The sequence below is a fragment of the Athene noctua genome, chromosome Z (genome assembly GCF_965140245.1).
Source record: "Athene noctua chromosome Z, bAthNoc1.hap1.1, whole genome shotgun sequence".
NCBI classification, from domain to species: domain Eukaryota; kingdom Metazoa; phylum Chordata; class Aves; order Strigiformes; family Strigidae; genus Athene; species Athene noctua.
Window position 1 is genome coordinate 62,920,367 of NC_134077.1, and position 15,204 is coordinate 62,935,570.

Consider the following 15,204-nt stretch of genomic DNA (forward strand, 5'->3'; position numbering starts at 1 on the left):
AACATCTTTACTGATGATCTAGACGAGGAGATCGAGTGTACCCTCAGTCATGACAGATGCAGGTGACACCCAGTTGGGTGGGAGTGTTGATGTGCTCGAGGGTAGGGATGCTCTGCAGAGAGACCTGGACAGGCTGGAGCCATGGGCTGAGGCCAACTGGAGGAGTTTCCATAAGGCCAAATGCCGGGGGCTGCCCTTGGGCCACAACAACCCCCAGCAGCGCTACAGGCTTGGGAAGGAGTGGCTGGAGAGCTGCCAGTCAGAGAGGGACCTGGGGGTGTTGATTGACAGCTGGCTGAACAGGAGCCAGCAGTGTGCCCAGGTGGCCAAGAAGGCCAGTGGCATCCTGGCTTGTGTCAGCAATAGCGTGGCCAGCAGGGACAGGGAAGGGATCTGACCCCTGTACTGGCACTGGTGAGGCCACCCCTCAATTCCTGTGTTCAGTTTTGGGCCCCTCACTACAAAAAGGACATTGAATGACTCGAGCGTGTCCAGAGAAGGGCAACGAAGCTGGTGCAGGGTCTGGAGCACAGGTTGTAGGAGGAGCGGCTGAGGGAACTGGGGGTGTTTATTCTGGAGGAGGCTGAGGGGGAGACCTCATTGCCCTCTACAGCTCCCTGAAAGGAGGGTGCAGAGAGCTGGGGATGAGTCTCTTTAACCTCATAGTAGGCAACAGGACAAGAGGGAATGGCCTCAAGTTGCACCAGGGAAAGTTTAGACTAGATGTCAGGAAGTATTTCTTTCCAGAAGGGGTTGCTGGGCATTGGAATGGGCTGTCCAGGGAGGTTGTGGAGTCCCCATCCCTGGAGGTGTTTAAGAGTCGGGTTGACATAGCGCTGAGGGATGTGGTGTAGTTGGGAACTGTCAGGGCTAGGTGAACGGTTGGACTGGATGATCTTCAAGGTCTTTTCCAACCTAGATGATTTTGTGAGGCAACAAGTGAAAAAGTACCTATAGCATGGCTGTACTGGAGAGCTCTTGCTATGCTTTTGATGAGCTTGCATGCTTGCTGTAGAATTAGTGCTTTGCTGTGATACACTCATTCCCACCTTTTGCTTTGTTTGTGTAGTCTTAACTTAATATAGCCATATGCATACACACACATACACACAAGCAGTATATGCTGCCAGTGTGATAGGGGCAATGTAAAAGTAGGGAATTGCTCTGAAAGCTCGTTGAAGTACATGTGCCAGGATGTGTGTTTCTGGTTTTGACTAATGGGAGGACAAAGGGCAGTTACCCACTGCAGAAGTTGCTATAATTTTGTCAGTAAACTTAAACTGGATGTATAGCTGACTCTTTCCTAAATGTAGCCAAAAGGGAAATACATCTCAATTCCAAAAATTGTTTGCACTGGAGGGGCTTTTAACATAAATAATTTTGACTGTCATGGTTTAAGCCCAGAGGGAAACAGAGAGCCACACTCTCACTCCTTCCCCCTCAGGAATGGGAAGGAGAAAATACAACAAAAGGCTCACAGAGGTAAGGACAAGAAGGCATGACTCACCCATTACTGTCAAGGGTAACAGACAGAAAGGGAAAGAAAAAAGAATTATCAGTTTAATTCAAATACTAAAAATAATAACATTTATCATCAGACAGATAGGACAGTGAGAAGCATTACATCTTAAAAACACATTCCCCCAACCCCTCCCTTCTTCTGGGGATCAGCTTTGCTCCCAATTTCTTTAGCTCCTTCCCACCAGTGGTGCAGGGAGACAAGGCATGGGGGCATTCAGTCAGTCCCACCGCTTCTTCCTCAGGGGAGGATTCCTCACAGTCTTCCCCTGCTTCAGCATGGGGTCCCTCTCATGGGAGACAGTCCTCCATGAACTTTCTCCAACATGAGTCCTTCTCATAGACCACAGCCCTTCCCAAGCTGCTGCAGCATGGATTCCTCCTGTGTGTTGCAGTCATCCCAGCACTGAACTACAACAGTGGGGGCTTCTTCCCACAGAGTCCCAGCCTTCCTTGGATGCAGCCACCTGCTCTGGTGTGGTGTTCTCCAGGGGCTGCAGAGGGGCATCTGCTCCCCTGGTGACCTCCATGGGTGGCAGAGGGACAGCCTCCCTCTCACCATGGGCTAAGGGGGTCTCTGATTGGGCACGCTGCCCCCTCCCTTTCTCCCATTGACTTCAGTGTTCCCATCAGTGTTCCTCTCACAACTCCTCCTTACAACTCCAATTCCTCCTCCCAGATTCCCCTTCTTAAATACGTTATCTCAGGGGCGCAGCCACTGTCACTAACTGGCTCAGCCTTGGCCAGAGGCAGATGTGACTTGGAGCCAGGGGAGCATGTCGGGAAGCTACTCACAGGGGACCACTAATGTAGCCCCCTCCCCCACTACCAAAACCCCCCACCACTCACTCAAACCCAGCACATTAGCAAAGAAAACAAACATTTTAGAAGAGTTCCTGAAGAGTTATTTAATATTAGCTTTATTCTTTGAGTGGAAGGAGAAGGCAAGTGATATTTTTTTCTGATATAGGGGACTTTAATGAGGACAGTACCCTTTTTCAGACAGAGATCAGGTTGGAAGACAGGTGTGTTTTTTATCATAGGTGCCAAAACATTAATTTTACCTGAGATTTTTGTTCGTCTCTTGTCATCCTTACAGATGTAATCTGTAGTATGTAGTCTGAAGTTCTGTTTTACTGCAAATGTTGTTAATCACATTAAAATTTTGAATCTATTCATATAAACCCATTTTGATAGGGTTTATAATGAAATAACAGGCTGCAGTATTCAATACACTGAAATTTTTAGGGTGCTCAATTTAGAATGTCCAGATTTTGTCTTCTAAAAACTGTATGGGATTTATTTTCTCTATGTGGAGCTAGATCTGACAAATCTGCCAGAGCTCAGGTGTTACTAATGCTGTTCATCCCAGCACTGTAAATCTTTCTGTAGACTATCATCTTGTTTCTAAACACAGTCTGTAATACTGATACTGTTAATGGTCCAAATAATTGCCCAGAAATTGAGATATCTCAAAAGTCCATACACTTTTTTAAAATGTCAGCTTTCTAAGAGTGTCTGTATATAATGTTGACTATATAAACATTTCTAAACTGGAATGTTTCTGAATTTTAAAAAGAAAATTTATGCAGTGATTGAACCTCAGTTTATTTTAGTGAGTCAGACTTTTATGCTTCAGGGAGAAAATGGCAGCTTCCAACCCTAGGAGAAAGAATCCTTGGCACATTTTTTTTGTTTCTTTCCTTTCAATTTCAAGGTAGGGCAAACCCTGATCCTGCTGACTATATTTCTTTTCCACATGGATGTGCATTTTTTTGTCATGTGACTGTATGAACAAAACTACTGTGTCAATAAAATACCTGCTTAAACTCTATAACTAATGTGTAACCTTATGTCTACTTTTTCTGTAAGATGATTTTAATGCTGTTGGTATTTTCTATGAAGTCTGTGGATTTAAAACATTGCATTGAGTTTAAATTAAAGGAGAACAATCTTATTTAACCATCCATTTGACTTAGTCTGTGAGATGAAATAGTAATAGAAACATGCGTTTTCTCTACCTGTTGCATAGGTTTATGGTATGCACATGTGGCTACAGATTTTCCTTGTCCTTTTTGCTGATTATTCTTTGTTAGCTTGTGCATTTTCTTGTATTCAACTGGGCAAAACCCTTGGCAAGTTGAAGTTAAAAAGTATTTGTTAGGCTAAAGGAAATCACTTACTGTGATTCACAATAGCTAACTGCTGTTGACATTATAATGATTAGAAGAAAGATAGCACTGGTTTTGCCCAGCTGATTTTTGAGAGTTCCGGCTCCTGGCAGGCTTTGGTTTAGATATCTCGGAAATGGAAATGAGGTTGTGGGGAGAAAATTTGTTACATGCCCTGTGTGGAATCTTGCTTCACAAAATGTTTGAATACATAAATAACTTTTAAAGACTTTCTGTTGTTACATGAACCTATGGTCAAGAAAGGAGAACAACTCTATTGCCTTCTTCCTCTACCTTTGGATCCTAGCAGCAGTGTTGAAAAGCAATGCTCAACTTACAGGCCAATGAAAGTCATCTTTATTACCTAGACATGTCCCTTAATATTCTATCACATGACCTTTTGATCAAAGTTGTCTGGAACAAGATTCTTTTGGAGTGGTGTTTAAATAAAAGTTAAAAAAAAAAATTGAATTCCTGTCTTGAAGAAACTGTATGCAGTAAGTATCATCTTGACATGGAGAGGTAGAATGTGCACTATACATATCTACATCCTAGATGTCCCAATTTTGCACTTCCTATTCAATGTGCACAAGACATGATGGGTCGGTCTCTTCCTGTCCCCAATATCAGAGAGTGTTTTGGTCATGTGAAGAGGCAAGGGTGACCATACAGAGCACCCACAAAACCAAATGTTATTTTGTGCATGAGAACCTGTGGAAAGAGATATGTTTCCTTTCAGCTGCACAGCTCTGCAGCTGCTCTCCAGCTTTGCAGGGCTTGTCAGACAGCAGGTAAGCTGTCTCTGGCATTTAGGGTTTTAAAACAATAGATAAATGAAGAGCTGTGCTAGGAAGCAGTAAAATCCAGTTACAGCAGCGCTGGAGCTGAAGACAGGAGCTAGCTGTTTCTCTCAGATGCAAGGCATAATCTTTACCTGTCTGGTAACTGCTTTATGACGACTCATTTCTCTGTGGTCTCTGGAAATGATCTGTTTGTACTTAAGACTCTTTAAAATCAAGAAATAGAGCTAGACCCTTGTTATAGCAAAAACGCTGCTTGCTCACCAGCCATACAGTTTACTCCAGATACAGCAGAAGCTTAAGTTAGAAGTTGAAGTTAGAGGTGTAATGTTTTCACTTTTTACTGTGTATTTTTTGTGGTTTTAACGTTGAACTCCCACCCAGATGTTTGGTCACTCACTCTGGCTCCTCAGCAGGTCTGGGGGAGAAGATAGGATGAGAAAGCTCCTGGGTCAAGACAGACAGGGAGATTGCTTACCAGTTAATGTTGCGGGGAAACCAGACTTGATTTGGGGAAAGTTAATTTAGTTTAATTTTTACTCAAATCTGTTTTAATTTGCAAATGAGAAACAAGAAAACAAAAAAGAAAACACCACCACCCCCCAACACCACCTTCCCATGCTCCATTTCACTATTCATTCAGGACATGTCTATCTCTTCCATCTCACTGAGCAGTGCACAGGGATGCAGAATGGTGTTTGCAGTCAATCTATAACAGTTACTCTCTGCCACTCCTCCCTTCTCACATTTTCCCCCACTCCAGCATGGGGCCTCTCTATGGGCTGTAGTCCTTCAAGAACTGCTCCAGTATGGACTCTCTGTGGGCTTAAATACCTTTTCCTGCACCTGAAGCATCTCTTACTCTCCTCCTTTGACCTTGGTGTCCACACTCAGTTTCTCAGAGTTGGTTTTTTTTTCTTTTTTCCTCACATCCGCTGCCTGTGCAGTGTTTTGCCCTTTCTAGAGCCTGTTTTCTGTGAAGCACCACCATCTTGCCTGAGAGGCTCAGATGTGGCCTGCAGTGGGTCCATTGGAGCCAGCTGGATTCAGCTGTGTACAGCATGGGCGAGTCCCTGGCCTCTCCTCACAGAAGCTACCCCTGCCACCCAAACCTTGCCACCTTGTCCTGGTTCAGCTAGGATAGGGTTAAGTTTCCTGTGTTGGGGGAAGGGATCTCCAGGCGGGTTATTCATACCATGATGAGGTCAGGTCTGGGCGTGGCAGCGCAGGAAGCTTTTCCTTTGTGGCTTTGGTCGCGGGAAGCACACGCGGTGGGCTGGCTGTATCCTTGCGGTATTTCTCTGTATATCTTTTGTCTTGTTTACTTTTTATTACTGTTTGTTATTATCGCTATTGTTGTTGTTCAGATTGTTTATTACACTGTTGTATAAAATTTCTTCTCATTTTAACCCGGGGTTTGTGCCCTACTTGTGTCTGAGGGTGGGGGAGGGACAACGGCCATGTGGTTTCTGGTCCCGGCAGGGCTTAAAACTGTCACACACCTATACCTATTAGAGTCTTCCTTCACTTCACTTTAGTTGAAAGTGAAAACTGCTGCACATACATATTTATGGTATGTCAGCAACCTGCAGAACCTTTTACTGCAGATGGGATGATCTTTCAAGTGTACTAGACATTACTCTGGACAGGATAAAGACTACTAAGGACTCCGGTGCCATGGCATGTAAGCAGCCATAACGGGGCAAGTTATGCCATTTTCTGAGTGTCTTGCATTGTATTTTGCATGGAAATTGAAATGCTATTTGCTCATTAAATACAGGATGGCAGTGTGGTTTCATTAAACCATCCCTTGTTGAGAAGACACTTGGATACTCTTTGTTGGAGAAGTTTTATTCTTCTACAGTGTGATTTGTTAGTTCTTAGCAGGTAAGACTGTTGGTAATGTTTGGCTGACATGTTTTCCCCTCTTATAACAGATCATGGTAATGTCAGATGGCACATCGTTCTCTTCAGGACAGAGCCTTTATCTCCCCAACCTTTCCAGTAACTCCCTGTCTTTTTCTGAAGTGAAGAAGAAGTCATCTCATGGGCCAAAGGTGAGACTTAATTTGCTAGAATATACTTGAGCCAGTGGTGCTTTCCCTGGGAATTAACTTGAGAAAGAAAGTATTTCAAAGTATTTTTGCAATCTCATGGCACAGTCTAGTGATAATAGGTCTCAACATTTCTTTGTTGTGAACTTACTGTTCACCACATGAAAATAATGCAAAACAGGGATGGTTGTGAGAATAGGTGCCAGTAAAGGTCTTGCACAATTGTTTTCTTCCTTTCCGAGAAGGAATTCTAGTGGTCTGTTGTAGTATTAAGGGTGCTGCTAATGAAAGTGTGATTTACAGAAATGTAAAAAATATGAACAAATACTATAATAATTGTTTCATTTATTAATTATTTTAGAATACTTTTAAAGATAATTGTGTAAAGTGGAAGTAAGTTGTATTCTTTAGGATTTTTATTTTTGTTTAAATTTCAGGGGTTAATTCTTACTCGGTGTTTCAAAAACATCAATGTATTATTAGTCTGTAGGACATCAAACTGCATCTCTAACATAGAACGTGGTAAAAAGGTATAGTCCAATGAACCTTCTGAGTAATAAAAATGGACCTTTCCAAAACAGCAGAAAATTACTTCAGTTTCACAAAATGAATTAATGGTGTGGGAGAAAAAAGAGCATCTTGCGTTTATTCAAATAATAAATGCAACACAATGACTTGCTTTGCAAATGAATGAACATACCTACCTTTTACCCAGTCTGTTAAATTGTTTGTGGTTTGATTTTCTTTCTTAGCAGCTTGTGAATTTGAAATATGTTACTTAGTCTTGTATGCACATACTGCAAGGGGCAATACCCAATTTTATCAATGACTTCCATGTTCTCTGGCAGTGACAAATCTTGTAAGAACTGTCAGGTAATGAATTACAGGTATGCCTAAGTGTGTCCATTGGTAAGAACATATCACAGCAGTAAGGAGAGGGAAAAGTAAGGAGAAAGGGGGAAAGAAAAAAGAGTTCTTTGACATGCTTCTGCCTGGTTTGCATTGTTGCTTCACAATCTCTAATGCAGGTTTTCTTGTGACATTTAAAGGATATATGGGCGTATGATTATTTTTATTTTCCTAAAGAGAAGCTGAAGTAGATTGACTCTGATGAAGATTAGACAGAAGGTGCTTACTTTGGCATGCTAAAATGACTGTTTAATGCCTAAAAGGAAGGTACCTGACTACACCAAGTATTACAGTAAGGTGCTGAAGGTAACTGTCTGCTTAAACTAGGATGTATCTCCATCTGCTTGGATTCTGAAGATGAGTTACAGAATCACAGAATCATCAAGGTTGGAAAAGACCTTGAAGATCATCCAGTCCAACCATTCACCTAGCCCTGACAGTTCCCAACTACACCACATCCCTCAGCGCTATGTCAACCCAACTCTTAAACACCTCCAGGGATGGGGACTCGACCACTTCCCTGGGTAGCCCATTCCAACACCTAACAACCCCTTCTGGAAAGAAATGCTTCCTAATATCCAGTCTAAACCTTCCCTGGTGCAACTTGTGGCCATTCCCTCTTGTCCTGTCACTTCCTCTTGGTTAAAGAGACTCATCCCCAGCTCTCTGCAACCTCCTTTCAGGTAGCTGTAGAGGGCGATGAGGTCTCCCCTCAGCCTCCTCTTCTCCAGACTAAACACCCCCAGTTCCCTCAGCCGCTCCTCGTACGACCTGTGCTCCAGACCCTGCACCAGCTCCGTTGCCCTTCTCTGGACACGCTCGAGTCATTCAATGTCGTTTTTAGAGTGAGGGGCCCAAAACTGAACACAGGAATCGAGGTGTGGCCTCACCAGTGCTGAGTACAGGGGTAAGATCCCTTCCCTGTCCCTGCTGGCCACGCTATTGCTGACACAAGCCAGGATGCCATTGGCCTTCTTGGCCACCTGGGCACACTGCTGGCTCCTGTTCAGCCGGCTGTCAATCAACACCCCCAGGTCCCTCTCTGACTGGCAGCTCTCCAGCCACTCCTTCCCAAGCCTGTAGCGCTGCTGGGGGTTGTTGTGGCCCAAGGGCAGCCCCCGGCATTTGGCCTTATGGAAACTCCTCCAGTTGGCCTCAGCCCATGGCTCCAGCCTGTCCAGGTCTCTCTGCAGAGCCTCCCTATCCTCGAGCACATCAACACTCCCACCCAACTTGGGGTCATCTGCAAGCTGACTGAGGGTGCACTCGATCCCCTCGTCTAGATCATCAATAAAGGTGTTAAACAGGAGTGGCCCCAAAACCGAGCCCTGGGGGGCACCACTCATGACTGGCCGCCAACTGGATTTAACTCCGTTCACCACAACTTTTCGGGCCCGGCCATCCAGACAGTTTTTTACCCAGCAAAGCGTGTGCCCATCCAAGCCGCAAGCAGCCAGTTTCACCAGGAGAATGCTGTGGGAAATGGTGTCAAAGGCCTTGCTAAAGTCAAGGTAGACAACATCCACAGCCTTTCCCTCATGCAATAAGCAGGTTGAGCTGTTGTAGAAGGAGATCAGGTTTGTCAAGCAGGACCTGCCTTTCACAAACCCATGCTGACTGGGCCTGAACATCTGGTTGTCCCTCATGTGTTGTGTGATGGTACTCAGGATGAGCTGCTCCATCAGCTTCCTGGGTACTGATGTCAAGCTGACAGGCCTGTAATTTTCTGGATCATCCTTCTGACCCTTCTTATATATAGGCGTCACATTGGCCAATTTCTAATCTGTTGGGACCTCCCCGGTCAGCCAGGACTGCTGGTAAATGATGGAAAGCGGCTTGGCGAGCACCCCAGCCAGCTCCTTCAGCACCCTCGGGTGTATCCCATCTGTGTCCATAGACTGGTGTATCTCTGTGTGATGCGGTAGGTCACTGACTATCTCCTGGACTGTGGGGGGGTTGGTCTCCCAATCCCTGTCTTCTGGCTGAGGAGGCTGGATTCCCTCAGTACAACTAGTCTTGTTATTAAAGACTGAGGTGATGAAGTCATTAAGTACTTCAGCCTTTTCTTCATCCCTTTTTACCATGTTTCCTCCTGTGTCTAGCGGGGGATGGAGGCTCTCCCTGGTCTTTCTTTGGCTGTTGACATTCTTACAGAAACATTTCCTGTTATCCTTGACTGCTGAAGCCAGATTAATTTCCAGCTGGGCTTTAGACCTCCTGATTTCTGCCCTGCACAACCTCAGAGCATCTTTGTAATTGTTGTAGTCACTAGTCCCTTCTTCCAAAGCCTGTAAACTCTCCTTTTCTCCCTGAGTTGCAACCAAAGCTCCGTGGGTGGTCTTCTCTGCCACTGGCTTCTCTTACAGCACCTGGGGACATCCTGCTCCTGTGCCATTAAGTCTTCCTTCTTGAAGAGCACCCAGCCTTCCTGGACCCTTATACCCTTCAGGACCATCTCCCAAGGGATCCTTTCAAGCAGGTCCCTAAACAAGACAAAGTCAGCCCTTTTGAAGTCCAGGGTGGCAGTTCTGCTGCCCCTCTCCTGTCCTCTCTAAGAATAGAGAACTCTATTATTTCATGATCGCTGTGCCCTAGTCGGCCTCCAGCCGCCACATCATCCACCAGTCCTTCTCTGTTTACAAACGGGAGATCCAATAGGGCACCTTCTCTGGTCGGTTCAGTCACCAGCTGTGTCAGGAATTTCTCCCACACATTCCAGGAATCTCCAGGACTGATCCTACTCTGCTGTGTTGTATTTGCAGCAGATGTCTGGGAAGTTAAAGTCTCCCACAAGAACAAGGGCATGTGATTGTGAGAATTCTCCTAAGTGCCTGTACAATATTTCATCCACCTCTCTATCCTGGCTGGGTGGCCTGTAGTAGACTCCCACTACATCTGCCCTGTTGGCCTTCCCCCTGATTCTAACACAAAGACACTCCACTCTGTCTTCCCTATACTTGTTACTTCGACATTCTGCTATCTATAACAGGGATTCTTGTGAGGGTGGGTAGCTTTCTAGATTTCAGTTTCCAATCATTTCTTCAGGTTTGTCTGTAATCTTGATTCACCCACGTCTTGCATTGTATGCCAAAGCAGGCATACTGTGGCTCGGTCTATATAAGCAAGCCAAACACCTGCTGAAGGACTTCAGGAAGATAGAGACAGGATACCGTGTCCTTCATAATGCTCCATCTACCATTGACCATGGTATGTCTTTTATCTCCAGTGTAAATTTTTTCATGAGCAAATACTAACTTGGTATGTCATTTTCTGAACTGTGTTCAGACAGTTTTGTCTGGTATAGAAACCTAACAAGTGTGAACTGTGGTTGGGGTGAAGCAAGGTGAAAGGAGTGTTGCATGTTTGCTGCACACATCCTTATCAATGAACATTTGAAATCTTTCATTTTTGCTGAAACAACACAACCACCTGCAGTGAGTTTAACCCATAGCAGGAAGTTAGGGAGTCAGTAGGGGCTTAGGTGTGTATCACATCTCAATATTTTATTCAATATCTGTAAAATTTTTACCTAGGAAGGCTTTTTTAACTATTTGGTTTCAGAATAGGGATGTTTAGCAGAAATGGTCTCTGTTTGAAATGATTCTTTTTTCAAACATTATGCTGTTTACTGGAGTTTTTAATAGTGGGTAGAGATGTTACATCAATACACTGTTTCTTGCCAGTTAGTGTGAGTATTCAAGTTTTCCCCTCCTCCCCAACAATCTGTCTCCTCCTGTCCAAATTAAAACACACACTAATGAGCAACTGTTCTTGTATCTCATAAAGAAAGAGTTGTAAATACCTGCCTTACCAAGAATCATCAGCTGGTTTTGAGAAATGGAAACATGAAGTAACCTTGGGTTTAGTACAACAAAAAAGTTTGGGGTTTTTTATTATAAATCCTGGGAGCTGAGAACTCTTGGATTTTTGTAGTTAGTATTTTTTTTTATTTGGGGAGCAGGAGAGTTATAGAAGAGTTCTAACCTTCTAGTTAGAGGAGAATTGCAGTAAAAACAGTAAAACCGGTGCAACGAAGTCATATTGTTGGTTTAGCATTCACATATTAAAAAATACAATGCCATATGAAGAGAGAACTGGCAAGTTTGCTTTCTGTCACATGTCTTCTGAAATCTATACTAAAAAAATACAGATGTTTGTATTTCTGAAGTCCCATGATTTTGTGTTTAATGGAGATGGTCTTAGTGAGCCTCAGTATTGTGATTCTAAAACAAAGCTTTAGTCTTGGAAATACAGAAGATGGGCAGAAATGCATGAAAGCTTACTTTATGCATTTTTTTCAGAATATAAAAAAAGCTGCAGGCTAGCTACAGATACTTGTGTTGCTTTTAAATCAGTTGTATTACTGTGTCTGTTTGTATTGTATAAATACTACATGCACAGAATACAGAGAAACAGCTTGATTAGTTTTGTTGAGATTATTATGTCTTTTGGAATGAGCTGTAGTGTCAGCTGCACTGAAATGAGGTTTAATATATGAACAGAAAAACAAAAGCTCTTAATTCCCATGTGTGATGACAAAAAAACCCCAGTTGTTTTATGCTACCCCTTTTGGCTTTCTCTGTTAAACCAGTGAGCCTTGTAATTCTCCACCTGCTTCTAACTCTTCTGATGTCATTGGTCATTTGGTGGGCTGGACAAACTTGTAAATATGTAATACAACAATAATCTGTAAGAAGAACTAGAAGCAGATAAATTAATCTCCAGTACACATCTAACAAGTGGAAGAATACTGCAGTATTTGTGGAAGCTTTCAAAATGTGTAGGGTTTTTTTTCCCCAAATCAGTTAGTGTTTGTATTCAATAATAAACGTATTTATATGCAACAGAAATCTTAATTTCTTGAGCAAGTAATTCCTTTTAGATATCTTCCTCCTTTTTTCCTCTAAAAGCAAGAGACATAATTGAGACTAATTCCAGTCTGTTGGCTTAAAATGGACACATTATTTCAGTAAGCATAATGTATGAAGAAATGCTTTCTTACTACAAATGAAAATAATACATGTTTTTATGATCACTAATACTAAATCTGTAGACTAAAGCCAGAGTACAGTGGACTGGTATGGCCATGCCAATGTGCTCAGTTTAATAACTTAATAAAATTTAACGAACCACGCCTTCCCTCCCCCCAACTGCTTCATTTGCTAATTAGCTTCCTAATGTCTGTCAGCAGCTGGAGAGGTTTGAAATTATTTTCAGAGGATTCTGCTATTCAAACTTAGGTTCAACCAAATTGGGAATGATGTTTTGTGGCGTGAAATCAGATTCTGACCCTACAAGATGTACAGATTGTTCAATACTATTTTTTGCCTTGTAGTTATAGACTTGTTTTAATCTGCAAATGTGTTATCTGTCGAGCAGCTTTCACGGTCTGTTTGGATCTCTCAAATTTACAGGACAACGTAGTCTGTGATTTAAACTTTCTTTCATGAGCTCATTAAGAAATAGAGCAAAAAAACAAGGCAAACAGGACTCAGTCCCCTTTGCCCAGCCTTGTCTATGACATGAATTCACTTATTCACCACTCAAGTCATAAGGTTTCATAATTTATGACCTGTAACTCTTAATCCACGCATTTAGGAGCAAAAAATAATTTAGTTAGCTAACGGAGGGTGAGTGTGCTCAGCCGTCCTCTGTCACGGTGTGGATGTCCCCTGTATGAGGGGCATGAAAACCTCAACAGTCTAGCTACTGATGGATCCACTGGATGGATCCACTTCTAAAACTTTTTTTTTTTTTTTTGCAAACTGATGTTTTATACCTTCCCGTTTGGAGATTTGGTGTATTTTATTTCCAGAAATTAGCAGATTCTGACAAAACTACCAGACAAAGATGATCGCTGCCGGATACAGCAATTTGCAAGTGATCATGGCTGCATAATGGCCCTTTACCTCTTTCTGGCCACTTGTTCTGCCTACTTGATGCTCTCCCTGTTTCCAGCATACATCAGGCTTTAGCATGAGCTGTGTTACCCAATATCTGAGTAGAAATTGAGTGCAACAGTCACAGTACTAGAGTTTTTCTTTGTTGGATTTTTATCATGCTTTCTGAAATATTTATTTGTAGAGATCTGTTAGTACTGTTCTATGAAAGGTGTTTTATATCTTGAAGTACTATACATACATGGTGTTACTTGGCTTAAGAAAAGAAAACATCTGCAGATATTTTAACATGCATATAATTCTCCATATTCTTTTGTTATGCAGTGTATCAAAATTTAGCATTCACTTGGGTTGCTTCAATATTTGATTAATACACAGATGTAAGCTATGATGTGTAAATATATTACCTGTCAAAACCCCATGATTCCATTTTACACTTGAACTTGAGAAAAGACTGTTTTATTTGTCTCTTAGAAATACACAATTTGCTCTTATTTCTTACTGTACTTCTTAAGATGGGAAGGAACAGAAACTTCTAAACACACTGTTAGATTTTGATAAATAAGAAAACAGATTGCAAGTACATTCTGATTTTTTGTAAGGTCTATGCTGGATGTGAATATTTAGCTGCATTTCATCCCCATCAACCTTCCACGTTCGTCATTAGGTTTGATATAGTTTTACCAATCAATATATTTGGAGTTTTTTCCATCTTACAAATTTTATGTTCCTCTTTCTGTTTCCTCAAAGTCATTGTTGGCTTCTGTTAGGGTCATTGCAGAAGCTTAGGAAATAAGGTAATACACTTTTTTTTCTTTTTTTTTTTTTTACTTAGAGAATGAATGCAGATATAAAAGCAATAAGTTGGCTGTCTTAATGAAAGAGTAGCTCTCAAATAACATGGCAGGGGTGTGTATATATATGTCTATATCATAAGTACGTCATATACTTGTATTCTGATTTCTGTGAAAACATCAGCTTCCATGTTGTAAAAAGAGGAAAGAAGGATTTTAAAATTGAAAAGACAAAAAAGATCTCAAGTCCCTATTGGTTTTAATACTAGTGCATCCCAGGACCTATTTCACATCTCTTATCTGTTGGAAAACCACTAAAATGAGCCTCTCCTTTTGGAGCAATTTAAAATTTGTGGTAAGGAGACCAATAAGAAACATAAGGACTCCATCTAGTTTCTTAGTGGCACATATTTTATTCCTCCCCAAGGCAACAGTGTTCTGGCATGATAGAACAAGATGTGAAGATAAAAGCATTAATAATTAGTTCATATGTCAACCTTTGGGGCTGGTGTTGCATCAAACAAAATATGGAGTGCTTGTTTTTAATTTAAAAAAACCCCAAAACCTCACACCAGGAAAGGAGTTTTAACTAAAGTAAAACATCCCAAGGCATGATTATTGGGTTTTTATTTTTTAATTACTGGCCTGGGAAATGAGGAAGTGCCTTACTTTCAGATATTCAGATGTCATCATAAGATTGTTCAGTGTTGGTACTTCTGCCTATGTTAATGGTGATGCATATATATTATATATATTGTTAGATTTCTGAATCTGACTCAAAGATACATTTGCACTACTGATGCAAGAAATATGTGAACAAAAAGCACAGCTGAATAATTTGTGCAGCACTGTGTGAAGATTCAGTGTTTCATTAATTAGTTAAGATAATGAGAAGGGAGAAACAGTTCAAAGTAATTATTTTTAATTAATATTTTACACCTGTTGCTACAGAGAAAAATGGAGATACTGCTCTTTTTCCACAAGATATGTATAAATTGTTCATCTCCTACAGATTAATGCGTAATGCATCCTGACTGGACAAGTTGTAAGTAGTAATC

The 15,204-nt window shown here is 41.9% G+C and overlaps 1 protein-coding gene across 2 annotated transcripts in view; it reads left to right on the forward strand.

Moving 5' to 3' along the window:
* The window catches only part of MLLT3 (MLLT3 super elongation complex subunit), a 148,078-nt gene that overhangs the window by 90,999 nt on the left and 41,875 nt on the right, over positions 1 to 15,204 (forward strand). For both annotated transcript variants that reach the window (XM_074932595.1, XM_074932596.1), the window contains exon 5: positions 6,427 to 6,546. In XM_074932595.1, coding sequence (XP_074788696.1) covers positions 6,427 to 6,546 — 120 coding nt within the window. The remainder of the gene's footprint in view (positions 1 to 6,426; positions 6,547 to 15,204) is intronic.